The 26,112-nt window shown below is 42.9% G+C and overlaps 1 protein-coding gene across 3 annotated transcripts in view; it reads right to left on the reverse strand.

Annotated features, from left to right (window-relative positions):
• Positions 1–452: 452 nt before the first annotated feature.
• Positions 453–26,112, reverse strand: part of MSANTD1 (Myb/SANT DNA binding domain containing 1) — a 71,307-nt gene continuing 45,647 nt past the window's right edge. For all 3 annotated transcript variants that reach the window (XM_065598282.1, XM_065598284.1, XM_065598283.1), the window contains 2 exons: positions 20,332–20,616; positions 453–1,303 (listed from right to left, as the gene is read on the reverse strand). In XM_065598282.1, coding sequence (XP_065454354.1) covers positions 1,063–1,303; positions 20,332–20,616 — 526 coding nt within the window. In that variant the 3' untranslated portion in view covers positions 453–1,062. The remainder of the gene's footprint in view (positions 1,304–20,331; positions 20,617–26,112) is intronic.

The raw sequence follows: 26,112 nt of genomic DNA on the forward strand, positions 1-26,112 counted from the left end.
ATGTACTATATAAAAATTATTTCACCAACAAGAGAGATTGTTCTGGAAAAGTGTTATTAAAAATAAATGTTCTGCCACACTTTGAGATAACCATATATTTGGGTCACTCAGGGTATTAGATCTCTGTATTGTGTTTTAGAATGAAAACTCCTTGGGGCAGTAGCAATATCTTCCACTATTTTGCACTATCCCAAGCACACTATCTGCCCAGCAAATAATAAATAAGGTTATCTTTGTCTTTATTTCACTTGAGGGAGATTTTATATATATACTATATATATAGTATACACGCAGTACAATATGTTTCTTTTATGATAGAAAATAAACGGAGTTTTCTAATTGTTCGTTGATCATAAAGTCAACAGATTCCAGTTAAAAATGAAAAAAATTATACATTTAATATCAAAAGCAACTTCAAGTACTTTCAATACAGTTTAGTATTCAGTATATAGTTTTTATTTTTTTTATCAAAAGTGTATTTGGGTAGATATTTAATATTTCATTTTTGAACATTATTCATTTTTGCATGGAGTTTAAAATGACAGGTGTTTGGTGATCTTAACTAGTTCTTCACAAGAATCAGTTCACACCACACAACCACTGCATGTGTTTCAAAACTGAGTCTGGCTTGGACAAAGTCAGAAATGCAGTGAATGTGTCTGGAAAATACACTACTGTAGTCTCCCACAGTAGGTCAGGTTGCAGACCTTGGTATGAAGCAGTCCACAACACTGCTGCTTGTAAAAGAATACCTGACCTTAGCATAAATAGTACAGTAAATTTCATTTCCCAGAGCTACTCGTCCCTTAACCATTCAGTACAAAAATAGTTACAATTAGGTATATATTGCACCAATTTCCTCATTGTTATTACTTAACTCCACAAGATCCTGGATAGCTCTCACCCTGCATTAACTGTTCTCTTTGTTTCACTAGGATTACACTAAGATTTTAATTTCCATAGAAAACATGGGAAAAGGGCAACAGACACACATAAGGTGTGTGATAGTGGATTTCTATAACATTGTTAAATAGTGTAGTTAAGCAGCATTCACAAAGGAAACTACACATTAGACTTGGAGATCATTTTCTCCAGTAGGTTCATCATTCTTTCCTGTAGCTGCAGGCTTTGAACTTGAATGATGTTTTGCTGATCCAGGATCCTGCGCACCTCCCTACAGGTTTCTTCCATAGCTCTGCTTAACTTCTTTTGTTCTTCCAACATGGCTTCCATTAGTTTTAGTTTCTTCTTTTGGAAACTACAGCTTTGAAGCTTTCTTTTCTTAACTGGTCTTTCTTCAGCTCTGAAATACAAATATTTTTTCAACATTAAATTCATACAACTGTTAAACTATATCTGGGGCCGAAAATTCTATAGCCCTTTCTTGATCAAGTTATGTCTACTAGGGCTGATAAAAAACAACTTTATCCTACCATAGCTTTAAGAAAGTGCATTTTTACAGTTATGTCATTTAGAAAAAGTTACTACTGAGCTTCTGGAAAAGACTCAGGAATTTCCTTGTTTTTAACAAGGGTTTAACTTTACATAATGCAAGGCAGAATATTAGCCTTTTATCCAGATATTTCTTACCCTTTAAGCACCAAAGTTTTATTGTGAGAGGTTGGTTGCTGTCTTTGAAGAACCCATCTTGTTAAAAATATATTTATCCTGGACTTGGAATTCTAACTCCATAGCTGCAGTAAACATCTCATCACCAGGCACTGCTACTTTAGGGCAAGATTATAGCCCATTGTTACAGATCCTGCAGAGCTCTGCACCAATAAGGCTGTTCCCACCGTGGTGTAAGCCAAATCTCAAATCGTGCCCTTGCGGTACTCTCTGTGTCCCCCTCAATCAGTCTTTAAATTGTTGCCTGTAATTTTCCCAGAAATCCACCACCATATGGGGAGGTGTGTGTGAAATTGTGCAGTCTATATGGTTTTATAAAAACATGATAATAAGTAAATATAATGTAACTGGAATAGTTTTAGAAAAATATGGTAAAAAGTGAACATAATATAACTGGGATATGCTTCATGCAAAAGGTCTCTTGTAAGGTATCATTACAAAGCTCATAATCTACTGAGTGTGATCATCCTATTTGTAGAAATGTACCACTCTTGTATCTAAAGCGAGAAATATAAAACATAACTCTGAGGGCCTATTGTAATTATGTAAAGTGTGGGCCATTAAGGATGGTTTGGAATCTTGATGACTCCCATTGTCTGCAGATGGCTGTATTTGCCTGTGAGTCTTCCTGTATATGTGTGTGCTGGCAAGTGAGTAATGAAGTCTTGCAGTGACATGTGATCATGTCACCTGAACTGGAATCCATCTTTAACCTGGTGCCTTTCCAGTGAGTGGGGGTAGAAACCCAGAGGGACAAAGGGTTCCCGCCTTATGCAAAAGATATATAAAGGGGTGGAAGAGAACAAGGGGAGAGAGGAGCCATCATGAAGAATCCCCTAGCTATCACCTGAGCTACAACAAGAGCTGTACCAGGGGAAAGAATTGTGCCCAGGCCTGGAAGGTGTCCAGTCTGAGAAAAAACTTACCGAAGCATCTCTGAGGGTGAGATTATCTGTATTCAGTTTGATTAGGCACAGATTTGCGCATTTTATTTTATTTTGCTTGGTGACTTACTTTGTTCTGTCTGTTACTACTTGGAACCACTTAAATCCTACTGTCTGTATTTAATAAAATCACTTTTTATTTAGTAATTTACTCAGAGTATGTATTAATACCTGGGGGAGCAAACAACTGTGCATATCTCTCTATCAGTGTTAAAGAGGGTGAACAATTTATGAGTTTGCCCTGCATAAGCTTTATGCAGGGTAAAACGGATTTATCCGGGTTTAGACCCCATTGGGAGTTGGGCATCTGAGTGCTAAAGACAAGCACACTTCTATGAGCTGTTTTCAGGTAAACTTGCAGCTTTGGGGCAAGTGATTCAGACCCTGGGTCCGTGTTGGAGCAGATAGGAGAGTCTGGCTCAGCAAGACAGGGTGCTGGAGTCATGAGCTGGCAGGGAAAACAGGAGCAGAGGTAGTCTTGGCACATCAGGTGGCAGCTCCCAAGGGGGTTTCTGTGATCGAACCCATCACAGTGTGTGGTAAGAGAAATTAAATACTACTAGACAAAATAAAGTTCTTCAGAAAATCAAATAGACTGTTTCTGATCTTTGGAGAAAAATTTATGAGTTAAGTCAACACAAAGGCTACATAGGTGGATAAGACTACACATCCACTCATGTTATAAACTAGCTGATGTTCATCTGCCTGGATGTTTCAGAGCTCCCTCAACGAGGGAGATAGCATCTTTAATAGCATGCACCTTCTGTTTGTCCTTATCTGAAATCTGTAGGACTGTTACTTTTTTTTATTTTATTTTATTTTTGGGTGGGGGGGTTGTGTGTCACACCTTCACGAATCACTATTTGCTCAATGGTGTATCAAGAGCAGTTTCTAGGTTTTGGTATATAGTGTTCAAATTGTTACTCAATTAGCAATGGTCCCCCTTCAGTGCACCACCTCTGGATGGTCAGTGCTAGTCAGTCTTCTAGACTGGGGCTTTGCGGCAGCAATGGTAATGAAGAAGAAAGGGGGGTTACAGACAAACAGTAACTCTTGTTCCCCAAATGTATTGCCGCCAAAGAACCACACTGACCTTCCCCCTTGTTCATTCTCCTTCAGAACCTACTTGTAAAAAGGTGCTTCAAGAGGTGGAGAAAAATTGGGAGACTTAAGGGGGGGAATGAAAGGGGTATTTGTATCCTCAGTCTATGGAAAATAGGGATCAAGAAAATTGTGTGTGCCTCTCAACTGCCAATCACTGCTCAAAAGGTTTCTGTGACCATGTGGCTAAGCACAAATCTCCTAGCATGTGGCTCTGTAGAGGCAATACAGTTGGAGAATAAGAGCAACTGCTGGTATGATGATCTGGAAGGAAATAGAGAAAATAATTGCTGATAAAATTTAGAGATGATGATTGGCAGAATAGTAAATAATGATGAGGACAGGGCAGTCATTTAGAGTGATCTGTTCTCCTAATAAGGTAGGCCCAATCAAACAAACTGTGTTTTAATACAGCCAAATGCAAGGTCAGACATCTAGGAATGAAGAATACATTACATAATAGGGGTCTGTATCCTGGAAAACAGTGACTGAAATAGATTTAGGTTTCATAGTGGACAAACTCCTCAACATGAGTTCCAAAGATGATGCTGTGGCAAAAAATGGCTAATGCATTGGATGTATTAACAGGGGAGTAGTGAGTAGGAAGGTGATTTTACTTGTGTGTATGGCATTGGTGAGACCCGTACTAGAATATTGTGTTCATTTTTGGTGTGCACATTTTTTAAAAGATGCTGAAAAATTGGAGAGGGTAAAGAGAAGAGCCAGAAAAATTATTTGTGGGCTGGACAAAATGCCTAAAAGAGCTACAACTTGTTAGTTTATCAAAAGGAAGATAAAGAGGTGACTTGATCCTGATGAATAAGTACCTTCAAGGAGAGAAAATACTGGGCACTAAAGGGCTCTTCGGTCTAGTGCAGAAAGGCATAACAAGAACCAGTGGCTGGAAGTTAAAGCCAGGCAAATTCAGAATAAAAATATTTGTGATTAATCATTGGAACGGACTACCAGGAAAATGGTGGATTATCTATCTCTTGATGTCTTCAAATCAAGACTGAACATCTTTCTGGAATACATGATTTAGATAAAAACAAGTAATTGGGCTCAGTACTGGAATAACTGAGTGAAATTATATGGTATGGGTTATACAATAGGTCAGACTAGGTGATATAATGACCCCTCCTGGTGTTAAAATCTATTAATCTATAAATGGTTCCTTCCTAACCCCCTCCCAATACGAGAGAAATGGCAATATAGATGGCCCCTCAGTGACATAAACAAGTCTATAAATTGTGTTTTGTCACTATTTTAACAATTAACAGTCAGGCATATAAATTCTTCCTCAGATAGAAAATATGTTTTCAATCAGATAAAATCTATTTATAGTGTAGTTGGCAGTTTGATTTTTTTGGGGAGGGAAGGGGTCAGCAGAATACACTATTACATAAGGCTGTCAGATGTTTTATGGTAATTGCAATATAATGCAAGTTCTGTTAGTTCCCAAGAGCAAGACTCAAATAACAATAGGTGCCCCATTAAAAGAAAACAGAGATTCCAAATATTTGTGTCATCTACAAAGTACTAGAAAATTCATTTGTTCTTGTTAGTCACATTACAGCTCAGCAGCAAATGTAAGATTTTTTTTTTTTACAAGAGGATCTCAGACTCTAAGGAATTCAAACAAAATGCACACATCTAGCTTAAACTATTTTTTGCTTTAAAAAAGAGAATATATATTTGTACTGATCAAAATGTAAATCTTGGCACTTTTTCTGATATTATGAGAGTTGAATATTAAATCCAGTATTTTAAAAAATTGTCATAAGATAGACAACTGCCTTCTGCTGCATTAAAGGATATTTGGGAAGCTGACAATGCTGCCACACAAAAGCTATTTTTGAGAACTTAAAAGTTTTTAAAGGTTTAAAGGTTTAAAAAACACCTGTTTGAAATTTTTTACTCATTTATTGTTGCAAGTTACACTTAAAATAACTAACTAAAAAAGAGAAAATTATTTTCAGTTTACTTTGTGCATTTGACAGCTGTGTATAGCTGTGTATAGTTTCAATATAGTTAGTTTTTCCTGCTTCTGTGCGTTTCAGAAACCAACAGGAGAGAGAGAAACATTTAAAAAATAGAAACATACAGGGATAAAAATACCAAGGTTGATGGGAGGACTTAGGGACGACGCAAGCTATTTTTCACTCAAGGACCCAATACTGCTTTTAATTCATTTTTAAAAAACTAAATAGATTAAGACGACATTGTCCCTTTAGTGAAAGGGACATACAAAAAAATCAGAATGGATCCAAATTCTATAGTTAATTCTTCTCTCCCTTGCTGCTCATTCCCAACTGTTGCTGATATATAGGATATGTTAATTCCTCAAGACAAAATCACTTCTTAGCTCACTATTTTCCATACTACCACTAAAACAAATAGCTTCTCTCTCAACATGGCAACTGCCAGTGACTTTAATCCAGCAGTTGTCATTAGCAGCATTTCATGTCAGTCAAAATATAAGAATCTCCACCCTTCTCAATTTAAATTATTATCAAGAGAATGGATAGAATGGTAGGATTCAGGCTTCTCTAAAGAGGTCAATCTATATAGCTTTAAAAAAAATACCTTATGACAATAACAACTCCCTCTTTTTATCCCCTTCCAGAGATAGGCACCATTTATACTGCAGGTTTGTGTCATCTTTGGTCATGAAGGACAACAACTGTATGTACAAGCAGGCCATGTCACTCATCTGACACAGTTATTCAAAACCATCAAGTTGTGTCTACAGAGCAACTTTTTTCACAGCACAACTGTGTCCCCAACTTGTGCACATCCACATCTACCATGTTTGTTTAAATGGGGTCTGTAATACTGCATTGTGGGGAAATCTGGGTAGCCCTCTTATACTGCTGCAGCAGGGGACAGTGTGTCCAGAAGGCATGCACATTAGTACTATAGGGAGTAATATATTTGGGAGGTCCTATCACCCAGATTGGTGGGAGAAAGTAAGACGAGCCAACATAGTCAAATAGCTACAGTTACAGGAAGACTATAAGCCTAGGCTGATGGCAAAAGCATGGTTAACTGCCATATGGACATCCAGCACATTTATAGCTACCTATGTAATTAACTGGTTACATACCCTTTGAAATTAGAATAATTTGGACTACACACAGTCCTTGGAGTTTAACAACTGGGTAAGCACAGCTTAAATTGTTTTTGACTGAACCAGATTCTAACACTATTTGGCCAACTAGTGAGAACGAAACCAAATCATTTAGAAGTGAGTTCAAAACACATTTTAACTTAGGTCTCTTAGCTAGAGCACATCTTTTAACACCTCTACACTTGCTGGCCAAACTGTTTAACTCCTGTTCAGCCATAGCAGAGTGTAAAGCTGGGGTAAGGCCTGTATAAATCAAGACAACATCCACCTCAGAAAACCGAAACCTTTTCTTACCATTTTTGGCCTGACCACACTACAGTGAAACTTAGCTAGTGCTTTCATGCAACCTGTCACATGGTTTTCCTAATCAGTTGGAACAAGAACTGTTATGAACCTTAAATTAAATTGTTGGAGATATCCTATCTCCTAGAGCTGGAAGGGACCTTGAAAGGTCTTCGAGTCCAGCCCCCTGCCTTCACTAGCAGGACCAAATACTGATTTTGCCCCAGATCCCTAAGTGGCTCCCTCAAGGATTGAACTCACAACCCTGGGTTTAGCAGGCCAATGCTCAAACCACTGACAGATAACTTAGGACTGCATCTACATTTGCAAATTTTATGGACAAAATTCACTACTGGTGCAGCTCTACTAGTAGTAGCAATAGTAGAAACTGTAGTTACCAATGTATCATGAAATCTTGCTTTGAGTGGCCTTTTCTACAACAAACTATTTAGAGAAATCTTCCACTATTGCACTGGCACTGGAGCGAATATAAAACAGCCACCAGTATTCTCACTGCAAGGGATGGGTTCTTCAGTCCCCCAGACTGTAGGAGGCAGATGTTTTGATTGGCTGGGTTGACCCTCCGGATAATTCCTCCCACTAAAGATCCCCTCCAGAATTTTCTCTGTTCCAAAGGTAAAGGAGCCTAGGAGTCAGGTCCTCTGTAGACTGTCCATAACCTGATTAATCGTTTCTTCTTTTTCCTTCTTGTTCTAGGGTCTCTTTCCTTCAGCTCTCCACTCTTTTTTTTAAAAGGTCATTTAAATTTACTCTACAAGGTTCTGGGCATTTGTGGCTTTTTACCAAGCTCCTCCTCTCAAATTAGCTCCTGCCAATGGATGAAAAAGCAAAAAAGAAGGGAAGGGCAGGATCAGTACCCTGTGCTCAGCACCCTTAGCCAAGTATATTAAAAGGGAAAGTGTTCATTTTTGCACCCTCAACCTCGGTAATACCATGATTAGAAAGCAGGCCACCAGCCCATCCCAACAGGATAGCATGGTGGCAGCTGTGGACAGACGAGTAGTCCAGAAAGACAAAACATTGACAAAAGTGCCCTGGCCACCAGGGGCTCTCTCCATGGCCACTGATGCAGACTGGCTGCATCACCAGATGTCCCATTCCAGGAGGACAGACCATGGAGGATCCAGGAGCTCCAGCCAACAGAACTGGCTCAGGGTAACTCCTTGGGGCTCCAGTCACCCCTCCAGCAGACAAAGCACCATGACAAGGGGCAGCGCATATAGCCAGGGACCTGCCACAGGCCGTGCTGCACCCCCTCTGACCCTCAGGGGTCCCGAGAACCAACAGTGTCACAGAGAAACCAGTATTCCACCACTGCCCCTTCCTCCCTTTACAGTGGGGTTGATGTGGCCATTTTGGAGCCAGGCAGCTATTTTAGAACAGGCTCTTGGCAGAGCCTCAGGAGCAGCCATCTTAGGGCCCTCATCCCACAGAAGAAACGGGCACAGAAGGAGACAAACATACAGGCCACTCTTCATCCATTTCCCCATCCTTCTCCCTGGTGTCCAGGTGGTGGAAAAAAGGGACCAGAAAGCAGATAATAAAGAATCTGAGGTGAAGGAAATCCAAGATGATCACCAGGAACTCTTTTTCCCTGGACAGTTTTATAAGTCTATTCTGAGAAAAGCAATTGCCTTATTGGTTATCTTCCCTGATAGTCAGCCAAAAAGGAGGATGAGGAGGATGTCAAAGAGTCAAAATACCCATAAATAATTTCCAGTGAACTCTACAACTGACACTTGCATTCTCATCCTGGCCTTACACCTTAAGGCTGTAAAAGCGGAATGGGAAAACCTGGCTAAGTCAAAGAGTCTGACAAAAAGAGCAAAAATCTATAACTTCCACCAGTCAAAAAGTGTTCTTGGTGGTTTTACCTAAAATGGACGCAGTCTTGTCAACGCTCATCAAGGACACTGTCCTCCCCACCGAAGGGGGCTTCCTACTGACAGAAGGTGGAATCAGTTGTCTGCAGAGACTATGAAGTGGCCTCAGCACCACTTAATGCCTCAGCAACAGCCACCTATTTTTGCCAAAGCAGTACTTGCTTATATTGAATCCTCTCAGACATTCCCAAAAAAGTGAAAAGATCCAAAGGATTGGGCTCCTCAAAGAAAATCTCTAATATATGCTCTGCTTTCAGATTCTCTGCCTGATCAATGGTGTCCAGTGCAGTGGCAAGAGGGTGTATTTGGCCCCTGACATGGAAGGCAGCTATTTCCACAGAACAGGTTTCGGTTTTCATGTCCTCGGGGGAAAACTTTGTCAGGGAACCAATAGAAAGACCTGCTCCAAATCACAGGACAAACCAAAAAAATCTGTCTCCTCCTCGTCTCATCATATTGAGCTCCCCTAACAAACTCAGAAGAGTTTTTAACCCGTCTTTTCACTCTAGGCAGCCCATTCAAAGTTATGGACCTTCATACAGATATGGTTGGAGACACAACAGCTTATCTAAGAATAGTTGGGAGAAAGCCAGCTCCAATAAATTTTGACACACCTTCTCCATGAATGCTCTTAAGAATAATCAATGGCTCCACAACCTTCCCCTATGAGGCCATCTATCTCTTTTTGTTCTCACCTGGTTTGCCTCCACCACAGACAAATGTGGGAGACATATCATTTCCAGGGTTATGCCGTAGAACTTAGAAGGACCTTCTGCCCTAGAATTCTCCTCTCTCAATAATCAGGAAGCTCTTCTAGATTTAAAGACTCAACAAGTCAATTCACTCTCACAAGTCCAAAAGGAGACCGCTTAATCCACCCTGGCACCCATCACACTGGGGAATTTCCTAACCTCCATGGACTTGATGTGCACATATCTCCTCACCCCCATCTTTCCAACCCACAGACAGTACCTCCAATTTGCATTGTACACTCTGCACATGCCATACAATGCCCTTCTTTTTGGCATGCCACCATCCCTACAGTATTCAGAAGGGTCCTGCTGGTAATCGTGGCATCCCTACATTCTGATGTTATCCTGTAAGAGTCCCTTCCCTACACAAGTCAGTCAGGGATGCTCAATTGACAGTACATACCTTTCAACAGCATGGGTTTATAATCAATCCAAAGAAAAGCCAGATCATCCCTACACAGACCATAGAACACCTGGGGGTTTTACTCAACACCACACTCTGGGCTTTCCTCTCCAGAGACAGGCAGGCATGGATTATGGAGCAAACATACAAGATCCTTCACAGCCCACAGTCCTGCATGAAGGACTTACTACTACATAGTACTATATTCGTTTTCGTGCTATACCTACCCTCATGGGCAAATTTGCATTTCAATTGTTTACACTACTACATTTTGAGCTCCCCTACTCTCTGTAAGACTTCCTTCCACAGTAAATGGTCCCTCAGATGGTGGTTACATCCGAAGAGGGACACCATAATGATGGATGCTAGTTTGAGGGGATGGGAGTTCACAGAACCCTACACATAGTACAAGGTCAGGGACAGAATCTCATTATACCATTAATCATTTGGAACTGCGAGTGATTTGTCTAGCCCTTCAGGCACTCCTTCCCACTTTAAACTCCAGACACATACTTGTATTCACAGACAATACCACTGCCATGACATACATGAATGGACAAGGGGGGCACACAGTCATGCTTGTTACAAATGGAAACCATAACCTTTTTCAGTTAGGCTGAGAGAAATGTTGTCATTTCGAACCATGCATATCAAAGGGAAACTGAATTCCATGGAAGATACCTCAACCACAGAAGAGCAGTCCAAGGGGTGTGATGTCTCCACCAGAGGGAGGTCAACCACATAGTCCAGACTTTTGGGAAACTAATATGGGATTTCTTTGCATCCAGCTCCAACATCAATACAAATAACTTCTATAGCAGGAGCAAACTACCCCAGAAAGAGAGAGATATCAGAAATCAGTTGGGCTTGGGGTTCGGCCAGTCCACATGACTTCCCCTGGCACCCTTCAAGCATGCATTTTGATTCCTTGGTCTAGAGCACTGTTCCTGTCATTGCTCCTCCCTTCTCATCTTTCCCCATTGGGGACAAGCTGGTGCACTTTCACAATGCTTGGGGCTCGATCACCACTGACGGCTGGTTCCTAAGCCCCATCAGATTGGGTTATGCCAAGTTCCTCTCCACACCTGATTCCCCTCCCTCTTCAGGAGCCCCCTGGATACTGTTCCTTGAGCAGGTCCGTTTTCTGCTGGCTTTGGGAGCAGTGGAGGAGGTTCCACCAGAACACCGGGGTCATGGCTTCTACTTCTGATACCCAAAGGCAAGGGAGGGGTAATACCCATCCTTGACCTTCACAGCAAATATATCAGGTACATGAAGTTCCCAATGGTCACTCTATCGACTGTTCTTCCTGCATTGCCTCAGAATGACTGGTTTGCTGCTCTGGACCTTCAGGACAACTACTTTCATGTCATGATTTTGCTGAGCCACAGAAAGTTCTTTTGATTCGTTATGGCAGAACACCACTTTGAGTACACAGTGCTTCCATTCGGCCTCTCTTCAGCCACCAGGTTTTTACTGAATGCACGGTCGTTGTTGTTATGGCATATCTCAGGAAGAAGGGAATTCACATTTGGACAACTGGTTACTGAGAGACAAATCCAGAGACAAAGTTCTTAATCATGTTAGCACCACACTATGCTTTCTCGACCATCTGGATCTCAATCCTGAACACCAGAAAGTCAACCTTAGCCTACACTCAAAAATTTATTGAGTTTATTGGGGCCCTGTTAGAGGCCATGACATCTAGAACATTTTTGCCCACCAACCATTGTCAGAGAATTCACCATCTTTGCCTTAGTCTGCAGTCTTAGCCTTCCATGACTGTTTGGATGTATCTGAGGTCTTGGACCACATGTCTGCTTTCATGCAGGTGATCCAGTTTGCAAGGTTGCATCTTTGCCCCCTTCAAATGTGGCTCAGGACAGTCTACCTTCCTACTTTTCATCCCCTAGACTAACTGGTTCATCTTCCTTCACTGGGCCTGGACTCCTTGCCATTGTGGATGCGTCCAGAGAATGTTTGCCAAGGCATTCCCTTTGTCCTGCCCTTGCCAACCAAGTCACTTATTACCGATGCCTCCCTGATGGATTGTGGGGTGCACGTGGGGTTACAAAGTACAGGGACTGTGATTGGAGCAGGAGGCCTCAGATACATCCAAACTGTGCTGGAGCTTTGGACCATCTACAATGCGTGTCAAGCTTTTTGGTACTATGGCCTGGTCTACACTATGACTTTAATTCGGATTTAGCAGCGTTAAATCGAATTAACCCTGCACCGGTCCACACAACGAAGCCATTTATTTTGAAATAAAGGGCTCTTAAAATCGATTTTTGTACTCCACCCCGATGAGCGGAGTAGTGCCAAAATCGATATTGTCATTTCGAATTAGGGTTAGTGTGGCCGCAATTCGATGGTATTGGCCTCCGGGAGCTATCCCACAGTGCACCATTGTGACCGCTTTGGACAGCAATCTGAACTCGGATGCGCTGGCCAGGTAGACAGGAAAAACCCCCCCGCGAACATTTGAATTTTATTTCCTGTTTGCCCAGCGTGGAGAGCACAGGTGACCACAGAGAGCTCATCAGCACAGGTAACCATGCAGGCCGATAATCTAAAAAGAGCACCAGCATGGACCGTACGGGAGGTCCTGGATCTGATCGCTATATGGGGAGAGGATTCAGTGCTAGCAGAACTTTGTTCGAAAAGACGAAATGCCAAAACTTTTGAAAAAAATCTCCAAGGGCATGATGGAGAGAGGCCACAATAGGGACTCAGATCAGTGCCGCGTGAAAGTCAAGGAGCTCAGACAAGCTATCAAAAAACAAAGGAGGCAAACGGTCACTCCAGGTCAGAGCCGCGGACATGCCGCTTCTACGCCGAGCTGCATGCAGTTCTAGGGGGGGCTGCCACCACTACCCCACCTCTGACCGTGGATTCCGAGGCGGGGATAATCTCATCAGCTACACCTGAGGATTCTGCGGACGGGGAAGAGGAGGAGGAGGACGATGAGCTTGCGGAGAGCACCCAGCACTCCATTCTCCCCAACAGCCAGGATCTTTTTCTCAGCCTGACTGAAGTACCCTCCCAACCCTCCCAAGCCAGTATCCAAGACCATGACCCGATGGAAGGGACCTCAGGTGAGTTTACCTTTTAAAATATAAAACTAGTTTTAAAAGCAAGCGTTTTTTAATGATTACTTTGCCCTGAGGACTTGGGATGCATTCGCGGCCAGTACAGCTACTGGAAAATCTGTTAATGTGTCTGGGGATGGAGCGGAAATCCTCCAGGGACATCTCCATGAAGCTCTCCTGGAGGTACTCCAAAAGCCTTGCCACAAGGTTTCTGGGCAATGCAGCCTTATTCCGTCCTCCATGGTAGGACACTTGACCACGCCATGCTTGCAGCAAGTAATCTGGTATCATTGCATGACAAAGCCTGGCAGCGTATGGTCCCGGTGTTTGCTGGCATTCAAGCAACATCCGTTCTTTATCTCGCTTTGTAATCCTCAGGAGAGTGATATCGCTCATGGTAACCTGGTTGAAATATGGGAATTTAATTAAGGGGACAGAGGTGGCCGTTCCTACTGGGCTGTTTGCCTGTGGCTGAAAAGAAATCCTTCCCTGCAGTTAGCCAAGCATGGGGGGAGGGAATTGGCCCAGAGCTTTTCGCGTTTGGCTAGCAGGGGTCTTCCCTGATACCAGCCACGTGGTGGGGGGAGGGGTAAAGCGATCATCCCAGAGAATTCATGGCGGGGTGGGGGGTATTAGTTTGGTTCCTGCAGGGATCTCCCCTGATACCAGCCACGCAGTGGGGGGAGGGATAAAGCGATCATCCAGAGAATTGGATGGGGGGGGAGGTTAGTTTGTTTTCTGCTGCTGAAGGTTAACAGGAAAACCGCAGCACTCAACGGGCTTTGCTTGGTATGTGGGAAAGGAGGGTGCAGAAGCCGAAAGACAATGGCTTACCATGGCTGCATGCAAGCCGAATTCTGTTGCCCAGACCTGCGTCTGTGATCTCTAGCAGCAAAGCCACAGGCGCTCAATATTAAGAGGCAAAATGCGACCTTGCACAGAAATCACATGTGCTATGTAATGTGAATAGTGTTGGTCACCGTGAAAGAGTATAAGCATTGTTCTGCAAAATGTATCTTTTAAAAAAATTCTCTCCTTTTTTCCCTCCCTCCAGCAGCTGCAAATTTTTCAAGCCTCCCTCCTCCGTCCCGAAGGCTATCTCAGATAAGGCGTCAGAAAAAGAAGACGCGAGACGAGATGTTCGCAGAAATCATGGAATCCACCCGCAGTGAAAGAGCTCATCTGAATGAGTGGAAGGACACAGTTTCAAAGTATAGGAAAGAAGCCAGTGAACGTGAGGACAGAAGGGACCAACGTGAGGAGAGGAGAGACGCTCGAGATGAGAGGTGGCGGCAGGAAGATCAGAGGAGGCAGGATGCAACGCTGGGGCTGCTGCGTGAGCAAACAGACATGCTCCGGCGTCTGGTGGAGCTTCAGGAACGGCAGCAGGATAACAGAGTGCTGCTACGGCCCCTGTATAACCCTCCTCCCCCCTCACCATGTTCCATAGCCTCCTCACCCAGACGTGTAAGAACGCGGGGTGGGGAGGCTCTGTACACCCTCCCATTCCACCCCAGTGGACAGCCCAAGCAAAAGGCTGTCATTTTTTTAACCTTTTTTTAGTGGCCTTTTCCTTCCCACCGATCCGCCTCCCAAGCCCCACCCGGGTTCTCTCCCTCTTTTTATAATCAATTAATAAAGAATAAATGATTTTTAAATGATAGTGACTTTATTTCCTTTGAAAGCAAGCTGGGGGGAAGGGGAAGGGTGGGTTCCTTACAGAGAATGAGTCAATAAAGGGGGCAGGTTTTCATGAAGGAGAAACAAACAGAAATTTCACACTGTAGCCTGGCCAGTCATGAAACTGGTTTTCAAAGCTTCTCTGATGCACAGCACTTCCTGGTATGCTCTTCTAATCGCCCTGGTGTCTGGTCACGCGTAATCAGCAGCCAGGCGATTTGCCTCAGCCTCCCACCCCGCCATAAAGGTCTCCCCCTTACTTTCACAGAGATTGTGGAGCACACAGCAAGCAGAAATAACAATGGGGATATTGGTTTGGCTGAGGTCTGAGCGAGTCAGTAATGATTGCCAGCAACCTTTTAAACGGCCAAATGCACATTCTACCACCATTCTGCACTTGCTCAGCCTGTAGTTGAACAGCTCCTGACTCCTGTCCAGGCTGCCTGTGTATGGCTTCATGAGCCATGGCATTAAGGGGTAGGCTGGGTCCCCAAGAATAACTATTGGCATTTCAACATCCCCAACGGTTATTTTCTGGTCCGGGAAGTAAGTCCCTTGCTGCAGCCATTTAAACAGAGTAGTGTTCCTGAAGACGTGAGCGTCATGAACCCTTCCCAGCCAGCCCACGTTGATGTTGGTGAAACGTCCCTTGTGATCCACAAGTGCTTGCAGCACCATTGAAAAGTACCCCTTGCGGTTTATGTACTGGGTACCCTGGTGCACCAGTGCCAAGATAGGGATATGGGTTCCATCTATCGCCCCACAACAGTTAGGGAATCCCATTGCAGCAAAGCCATCCACTATGACCTGCACATTTCCCAGAGTCACTACCTTTCGTAGCAGTGATTGCTTTGGCTACTTGCATCACAGCAGCCCCCACAGTTGATTTGCCCACTCCAAATTGATTCCTGACTGACCGGTAGCTGTTTGGCGTTGCAAGCTTCTACAGGGCTATCGCCACTCACTTCTCAACTGTGAGGGCTGCTCTCATCTTGGTATTCTGGCGTTTCAGGGCAGGGGACAGCAAGTCACAAAGTTCCATGAAAGTGCCCTTACGCATGCGAAAGTTTCGCAGCCACTGGGAATCGTCCCACACCTGCAACACTATGCGGTCCCACCAGCCTGTGCTTGTTTCCCGGGCCCAGAATCGGCGTTCCACGGATAGAACCTGCCCCATTAACAACATGATCTCCAAAGCACCAGAGCCCGCGGTTTGAGAGAATTCTGTGTCCATGTCCATGTCCTCATCACGCTTGTCGCTGCGCTGCCGTCGCCACCTCCTCGCCTCGTTTTTCTGGTCCTGGCTCAGCATAAACTGCACAAGAACGCGCGAGGTGTTTACAGTGTTCATGACTGCTGTCTTGAGCTGAGCGGGCTCCATGCTTGCCGTGGTATGGAGTCTGCAGTGTTCACCCAGGAAAAAAGGCGCGAAATGGTTGTCTGCCGTTGCTTTCATGGAGGGAGGGGTGAGGCTATACCCAGAACCACCTGCAACAATGTTTTTTGCCCCATCAGGCACTGGGATCTCAACCCAGAATTCCAATGGGCAGGGGAGACTGCGGGAAATATGGGATAGCTACCCACAGTGCAACGCTCCGGAAATCGACGCTAGCCCCGGTGCATGGACGCACACTACCGAATTAATGTGCTTAGTGTGGCCGCATACATTTGACTTTATACAATCTGTTTCCAAAATTCGAATTATATAAATTTGGATTAATCTCGTACTGTAGACATACCCTGTGTCACAGATTCAAGCAGTTCATATACTTACTGACAATACCACCACGATGTAATATGTGAACAAACAAACAAAGGGGAGCACACTCTGGGTTGCTATGCCTAGAGGCGATCATGCTGTGGCAGTTCTGCATCAAGGAGAATATTGCTCTGATAAGTATCAGAGGGGTAGCCGTGTTAGTCTGGATCTGTAAAAAGCAACAGAGTCCTGTGGCACCTTTAAGACTAACAGATGTATTGGAGCATAAGCTTTCGTGGGTGAATGCCCACTTCGTCGGATGCATTGCTCTGATAGCCATTCACTTGCCTGGGGTTCAGAATTATCTCGCAGACCATCTCAATAGGTATTTTTCCCTGAGTCACGAATGGTCCCTGAAGACAAATTACCTTTGGGTCATCTTCACTGCTTGGGGCATCCCAATGATCAACCTGTTTGCTACAAGGGACAACAGGAAACGTCATCTGTTCTGCTCTTAAGAGGGCCTCAAGTACAAGCTCCCTGTCTGATGCTTTCCACCTCATCAGGCAGTTGGCTGTCTTGTATGCCTTTCCCCCAATCCTGATCATACCTCAGGTCATCCTCAAGCTCAAGGCAGATCAGACAATGCTCATTCTCATCGCCCCAGCATGGCCAAGACAGTTCTGGTTGTCCGACCTTTTCGCACTCTATTCAGCCTCTCATATAGCTTCCTCCCCATCCCAACTTACTCACTCAGAACCAAACACACACCTTGCATCCTGCACTCAGCTCCCTGAATCTCACAGTGTGTCTGCTGTATGGCTGAATGAGAAGGAAGAGCAGTGTTTGGCAGCTGTCCAACAGGTCCTCCTTAACAGTAGAAAAGCATCCACTAGGATGGCCTATCCAGCTAAATGGAAATGATTTTCTGTGTGGTCATTAAGCCAACCGAAGCCAACCAATACTGGCCTCTATCTAGGACATTTTGGAGTACCTGCTTGTGTTTAGTTCATTAAAAATGCATCTGGCAGCGATACTGGCATTTCATCCCCCCATTCAGGGGGAAAAAAAAATCAGTCTTCTCCAATGCCATGGTAACAAGATTCTTAAAAGGGCTCCTTTGTCTACATCCACCCAGTCTGAGAGCCAGTTACTCTGTGGGAACCTTAACGCAGTCCTAGCATCCTTATTGGGATCTCTGCTCGTGCCCCTGGTGGCTTGTCCCTTTCTGTTTTGTGTCAGAAAACTGCATTCCTGGAAGCGATAACCTCTGCAAGGAGAGTGTGAGAGCTGCAGGCTCTTATAGCAGAGCCTCCTTATACACAATTTTCCAAAGACAAGGTGACTATGATCCACTCACAATTTTTGTCTTAAGTGGTCTCTCAGTTTCATTTGAGCCACATGGTATATTTACCTGTGTTCTCTTCTAAGCCGCACTCATCTCTGGAGGAGCAGCATCTCCATACCTTAGATGTCCAGTGATGGACATCTTTTATCTGGACAGGACTAGACCATTTTATGCTTTACCTCATTTGTTTGTGTCATGAGCAGATCGCATGAAGGGTCATGTGGTCTCTTTGCAGATGATCTCCAAATGGATAACATCCTGCATCAAAAATGCATATGAAATAGCCTCGGCTATGCTCCCTCAGCAGATGTGAGTTCATTCTACGAGGGCGCAAGGAACATCCATAGCATGCCTTAGTGACATTTCCATATTTTTGACATTTGCAGGGCTGCTGTGTGGTCATTGATACATACATTCAAAAACGATTACGCCATAACCACATCTTCCATAGCCCCGCAGTCCTTATTTAGGTAGACTACGAGCGCTATTTCCGGGCGAGGGATACTTCTTGTGAGTCACCTAAGTGGAATACACGTCTGCATCTACTTGAAGAAGAAACAACCGTTACTTACTGTAACGTGTTCTTTGAATCCAATATGTATTCCACGACCCACCCTCCATCCCCTCTGCATCGGAGTCTTGTGTCCGGGCGTTTGGTGAGAAGGAACTGAGGGAGGGGCATGGCGGCACTACATCACATAGCCAAAGGAGGAGTTATGGCCACAAGATGCAAGTGCCGCCCCTCTGTGGGTACTGCTAGGCAAATTTATCCTGCTCCAATGTGCTGGGCAAGCACATACCTAAGTGGAATACATGTTGGCATCATATCTCAAAGAACCATAGTTTCAATAAGTAACCATTTCTTTCATGACTCCCTTTCACACAGCTGCATCTTTTACATTATGCTTTTATAACCCACCCAGAAATACTTCTAATACAAAATGAGGGTCATTCTATGCCCAGATACAAAAGGCTGTAATACCTATCACAAGTATCACTTTTAGCTGCTGGCAGTCCAAGGTGCAAACATCCTGCAGTTTTTCCTCAAGCGAGATGGATGAATACCTTAAACATTTTTTTAAAATACCTTGTTTGTGTTAGCAAATATTCTAGTGATTGCATTTACAGGTAGATGTGTTTGCAGACACAATGAATTTTATATTAAAGAATATTTGCAGAAATCAAATTTTGAGTTTGCAAAAGAAACATGATTCCAGGAGTTATGCTGATCCAGTCAAGAACATCAGACATCAAATACTTACAATGAACTGCTAATTGTACAAGAATGATTTGTGAATTGATATATGGCTACAGACCAAGAGCTATTCACAGACATTACTCTGTAAATACTTGCAAACAGGAAATACATTTAAAATCATCAGCTGCTTGGGGACAGCTAAACTCATTGAAAGAAGTAGTCTCAGCTCTACTCCCTCAGCTCTCAAACTACTCAAACGTAGGCCTGAAAGCCCATTAATCCAGACTAGTTTGTGTGGTTTTGATTCTAGTTCAACAGTTTCATGATTGCGTGATTGATTTGTAATTTTACTGTTATCCATAAAATCTTTGTATTGCACAGACTCACGATAAGGATCTCTACAATGAACTTAATATTTTCTTCTGACAGACAGAAGACTGCAATCAGTTCTTATTTCCACCACATTTTTAGGATGAAAACTGAGAGCAGTGAAGTCTGAAATGTGAGTCGTGTCTACAACACTGCTTTAGGCTGAAATCATGCTGTCCAGGGGATTCAAATGTTAACAACGGAAAAGCATGTTTGCATTCCTCATATTATTTAATTATATTTAAAAGTGGCTGCAATGCACTTTAAAAGATGTTTGTTGGAAAACTGAAGCATAACTGATAATTTCATCGAGTCTGAACAAATACTTGATTTGCATTTTTAAAGCATGCACGCGCTCTCTCTCTCACACACACACACATTTTAATAATAGTTGACCCTATTGAAATTTCATACTCATATTGAAGGTAATAGCAATGGCTAGAGCAAGGCAAAATGAAGCTAAGAAACATGTAATAATTCCTACATTGTTATACATATGCACTGCAGTACTAGTCTGGGCCACTCCTACTTTGGTAGAAATGCTATGCCTCTCATAAGCAGAGGGACCCATGCTAAATGTTGACAATATTGCGTGGCATTTTGTGGTGCTTACGTACCCCATAGACAAAAACGAAACCCTTAGTCTAGCTGTTTAGGTAAAGACCAGCAAACTCATCTCACTTGTGACTTAAGAAAAGCAATGGCAAGAGTGATTAATGTAAACATTCTAGAGTTTTCCAATTACATAATAGAACTAGTCTAATGTATGAAATATGAGAAAGGAAAATAAAAAATTCCACCTCAACTTATAAGAAAGTAAGCTTGATGAGCTCTCTGAATGTTCATCTTCAAAACATTCTTCCCTTCCTTCATACGTAAACTGGTTATATGGCAAGTACAGAGGTGTAGACTTAGCTGATGGAGACTGCGAGGCCTCAGTCTGTGATGTAGAAGGGCCTGGTTGCTGACTTTCATGCATTTTCACATCACTGTGGTCTGTTACTTTAGACAGGATTCTATCAATGGTTTTGTAATAAGGCCAGTCAGGTGCGACGGTTTCACTATCAGTCATGCATTTTAATTTCCTGTAAAGGCATACAAGAGAAAGGTCTGATAACACAGAAACAAGCATTTCATACAGATCTTAAACCTCTATCTCAAAAATCTGTTTCAGTCACAAAAGATAACACCGATCATTTTACAGGCAAACTAAAAATCCTTAATAAGAATAACATTAGATAGCAGTTTTTGGCCTTTGATATCAAGTGAGATCATCAGTTTATTTTCATGATTTTGTCCAGTGGTGAAAAGGTGCACATTACCCCAAGTTGAGTTCAATATCAGTACTAAAAAATAACAGCTTCTACTAGTGAAGAGAATCCATTTAAATAATTGATAATGAATACACTTGTTATAACAGTGCTGGTTGCTCCCTCTTACAAAATGACAAATCTGATCAGGGTTTAAAACAGCATATTTTAATAAGAGCTAGTGCAGTGGTCACCAACCAGTCAATTGCGATCAACTGGTTGATCCTGGAGCCTCTTTGTTACACAATATCTAGCTATATGACACACAGTAAATTATCAACTTAATACCAAATACTTTTTTGTTTAGTTGTTAAAATTCTTTGCAATAAAAGTATTTTTCTTCTATTGCCACACATTGCTAGGTACACCTATTTACTTCACAAGGGTTTCCCCATGCAAGTTACAACTGTGCAGTGCTATGTATTGGCAAGGCCTAATGTGCTCAGATTTCATTCTTTTAATGCAGAACATCTCAAACTGTATTATCAATAAACTCACAATCTTAGGGTAAATACTAAATAAAGACTGTAATGATAATTAAAATGTGGGTTTTCGGTGGGAGCTGCTGTTTATTGAACTTCCAAGTCTAAATTAGGAACACTGGGCTCTTTCTGACTGAGTAGAGACGTTTAAGGGCAGGACTATTCTGTTCTGAATCAGATTCTTTGACAACTACCGCTTTCAGATGTCATCAGCCTCTTTGTCTCTTCAACAGTACTCAAATTACTCCCCCTGTATCACAGTCATCCATTATTATGATTTTGAGCTAAATCTCACATCCTTACTCCAGCAAAATTCCCATTAAAGGGAGCAGGAGTTTTGCTTGAGTAAATGTGTCAGGATTTTATTCTTTATGCTTAAGTTCAGCTGTGCACCATGGCCCTCCCTTTATGTAGTACTATCACACTTTTGAAGAAATATCCACAGATTTGTCCAGCCACTGCTAGAGCATGCTATTATTCAGAACTAAATAGGTGTCCGAACACTCCTCTCACTCTAAATGCAGTGTGTGGATTTCTGCTTATTTCAGCAACAGACTGGGAATATTGATCCCCACTGCAAACTGGGCCGGAGCACTCTGCTGACTTAAAAGGGGCAGCAGTGAAGCTGATGGAATCTGGACTCTGGGGTGGAGCAAGACAAAGGGATGATACCGAGGGGAGAGGAAAAGATAGGGAGGGGGAGTCCAGAACCATGGAAAAGAAGTGGGAACATGGCATATAGAAGCAAACAAAGGCCGCATTGGGTAAAACAATAGCATTTTATTCCAACTCTGTCTCTACAACAGCACTCAAATTACTCCCCCGTATCACAGTTGTCCATTATTATGATTTTGCCAGAAGCTGGGAATGGGCGACAGGGAATGGATCACTTGATGATTTCCTGTTCTGTTCATTCCCTCTGGGGCACCTGGCATTGGCCACTGTTGGAAGACAGGATACTGAGCTAGATGGACCTTTGGTCTGACTCAGTATGGTTGTTCTTATGTTCTAACTCTGCCCCACAAAAGCTTTCTCATAAAATGATCAACAGTAAAATAGCTAAGAATGTTAGTGTTAAATGGTCATCACCGGTTTCAGAGTTCACGCCTCTCGTTTTAGAATCTTTTGCTGAGATTGGAAGTGGAGTCTGAGTAGAAAAGAGGGACAGCTGAGGCCTCTAACCTCTATCAGATCACATTTATCCCTAATGTAGCTCAATTGAAATCAACAGCAGGGATGAATTAAGCTCACTGCTACTATCTTCCAACTTAGTGAGTCAACATAGGATCAAGTCATTGGAGGGTTTTCTTTGCAACTAAACGCAAGATTCTTTTTAATGAAATATTAAATTCTTTAGAAATGGACAGGACCAGAGTAATGCTAGTATAGTGTGTTAGCCCGTACCTACTTAGTCTAACCCTAGAGGCAGTAGAGGGGTGATAGGACCCATGAATAAGGCTCAGATTTTGTCATGGATATTTTTAGTAAAAATCACGGACAGGTCACGGGCAATAAGCAAAAATTAATGCAGCAGACAGAGACAGAGCAGTCCAGAGCCAGGGGCAGCACAGACCAGCCGTGCTGACAGGGAGCCAGGGCTGAGTTACAGTGGGGAGCTGGGGGCCCAGAGCTGGGGAGTGAATGCCCTCTGTGCCACAAGTAACACCAGAGCCGAGTGTGGTGAACAGCTGGGAAGAGTGAGGGGGGACCCTGGGCAGAGGGCCCAGTGCAAGGAGATATCGTCAAACAAGAGGTCTTGCAGGCTGGACTTGGAGGGGGTCCATGACCCCGTTGGGAGGGCCGATATTGGGGAGAAGGGTTCCTGCCAGCTAGAGCCTGAGGGTGTGTGGCAACTGCCAGAGCAGGTGTCTGACCCACAGTGTCACCGCAGCACAGCCAGTGCTTGAGAAGGAGGTCTGGGACATGTGAAGAATAGGCTGTGAACTTCCCTCATATCCCAAAGACTGCTGTTTGTGGTTTCCCCGTGCCAGCAGGGCAGGATTACTTGATTCCTTTAACCTGTCTAATTTTTTCCTTATTTTTCTTACTGTCTTGCTCTTTAATAAATTGTATTTGGTTTGAACTTAATGTAGTGTGCAGTGGGCCAGGGCAGTGGCCGTTGTGGAGAGAGTACTCCGGACTGGGGACACTCTACCCCCTGTCCTAAGTGGCCATGACAAGATTGGGGGTTAAGCCTCCCAGGAATCCTGGGACCACGTTATTAAGGTTCCAAGGACTCTGCCGCATGGAAGAGCAGTCCTTCAAGGTCAGGCAGGCATCTGGGTAAAGGAAGCGGGAGTGAGGACTCAGGTCCTTTCACTATCCGATTCCACAGGGGTAGTGCAGAAGCCAGGAAAGTTCCCCACAAGAGCGGGACCATTCCCCCGCTTACACTTATATAAACTAAATAGGCTCAGGAACTATTTAATAAGATACAGACTTTTTAAATCTCTAAAACACTAGTTTAAATCCAGCCCAGATCAGAAGTCACTGAAAATGATCTCAAATGAGTTAGTGATCTCAGGCCTTGGCTACACTTACCCGGTAGTTCAGCGGCGAGCGATCGAACTTCTGGGTTCGACTTATCGCGTCTAGTCTGGACGCGATAAGTCGAACCCGGAAGTGCTCGCCGTCGACTGCGGTACTCCAGCTCGGCGAGAGGAGTACCGCGGAGTCGACGGGGGAGCCTGCCTGCCGAGTGTGGACCAAGGTAAGTTCGAACTAAGGTACTTCGAACTTCAGCTACATTATTCACGTAGCTGAAGTTGCGTACCTTAGTTCGAATTAGGGGGGTAGTGTAGACCTGGCCTCAGTCCCGTTCCCAGTGGACAGAAATTCAAGGTACAAAAAAACATTACCACCACAACTGGCAATCTTGTTGGCCATGTTATTACAGCAAAATCAACAACTGAATGAGCACTGAGATCTAATTAACCACTTTCCAGGACCTTCTGTCATCTGGTTGAGGCACATTGGTGAAGCAAATTGTACTTATATTGCCTCTTTTGTGGATAACTAGGACTGTATTCGCTATATCAATTAATCCAGCAATTTCATGAGTATTAAAATACCTTTAAAATAAAATTATGAAAACATTAAATTTTAGAGCAAGTTTTTAAAGACCATGACTACTTAGAACAAATACATACAATCTATAACTTGATTTTTTTTACTCTCTCTCTGTTCAACACACTATTGCTGGGTTTTGGGGGTATTATTAATTTATTATTAATTATTATTATTATGGTATTTGTTTGATATTACTACTAGCCTGGAGGAATGGAAACAAGCTTCATCTCCTGGGGTTTCTGAAAAAAGCTTTCAAAATAAATAATAAATAACACTGTTCATGCACAAATCAATGATGCAGGAGAGAAAAATGTAGGAAAGTACAATACTTAAATTGTGAGTCTGCAATGAATTATTGAAACTGAAGAGAAAGCTGGTAAAATATTCAAATTTAAACTTTCTGCAGTAATTTGGCTGCACTTATCTTTGGTCATTGCTGCAGCAAAGGTCAAAGATTCCAGTCATTTAATATCATGGAATATGGTGAAGAATTACACAAGGCACTATGTTTAATTGCTGTCATGTACACATGAAAATTAAAAAAATTAATCTATGATTCAGATCATGAGACTGATTCAAATTTACCAATGATTAACATTAATTGACTGCAATTCAAATTCAAATGTAACAATTGCATCCTGTTTCCTCAAATTTTGGGGGGAAGGAGAGAGGAGCTGGTTTCAAAAAAATAACGAATTTGCATTCACACGGCCTTTATTTTTAAAGCATCAAAAGGAATTAGAACTATCATATTGTTTAGTGTGCATATTCTATAATCCTTGTATTTTGTTTTACAAGTCATTACATATTATATCAGTAGTAAAATAATAATAATAGCTCTAAAGCTTGTCTCTTTCACCAATATAAGTTGGTCCAATAAAATATATTACCTCACACACCCTTCTCTCTCTAATACTGTACATTGGCACACATTAAGATCAATATATTAGTGATGATAGGAATGTATTTTCTTTTAGAAGGACTAATTGTAGGTTTGTGGGTGCTGAATGCCCAAGTAGCCAACACAGTAGAAAGAACTTCAGTACATATTCTAAGCGATTCTAAACTGCAGGAGATGACTTAGTAATGTAAGCAGAACTTTTGATACTCACTCTATCAGAAACCTTAACTTTCAATCCCGGCACGCTTGACTAAGACCTTCACCTACCAAGATAGATAAATGGGAGTACACCGCTACCTTGATATAATGCGACCCGATATAACACGAATTCGGATATAACGCAGTAAAGCACTGCTCCGGGGAGTGAGGGGGGCGGGGCTACGCACTCCGGTGGATCAAAACAGGTTCGATATAACGCGGTTTCACCTATAACGCGGTAAGATTTTTTGGCTCCCGAGGACAGCGTTATATCGAAGTAGAGGTGTACATGCAGTTTACTGCACAGAGCCTTTCACACAGAACATTAAAAACCAGTGTCCTATCAGCCCTAACTAGATACTTAAGTTTCCACTGCACTTTTTCTTATAGTAGGATTTTGCCCAGCTGCATCTGCACTACATTTTTAATGTAGGTTAGGCCCTTGGTTGCCGTGGTGAATGAAGTGATTCCTTTATGTATTGCAGACAGGCAAACATTTATTTTAGGCAAGGTGCTTATTACCATGAAGTCACTGGGACTATTCGTAATAGTGCATAAACTACCTACCAGATCAGACCATCTATTCCAATCTCCTATTTCTGACAGTGGCGAATACTAAAT

The sequence above is a fragment of the Chrysemys picta genome, chromosome 5, assembly GCF_011386835.1.
Source record: "Chrysemys picta bellii isolate R12L10 chromosome 5, ASM1138683v2, whole genome shotgun sequence".
NCBI classification, from domain to species: Eukaryota; Metazoa; Chordata; order Testudines; family Emydidae; genus Chrysemys; species Chrysemys picta.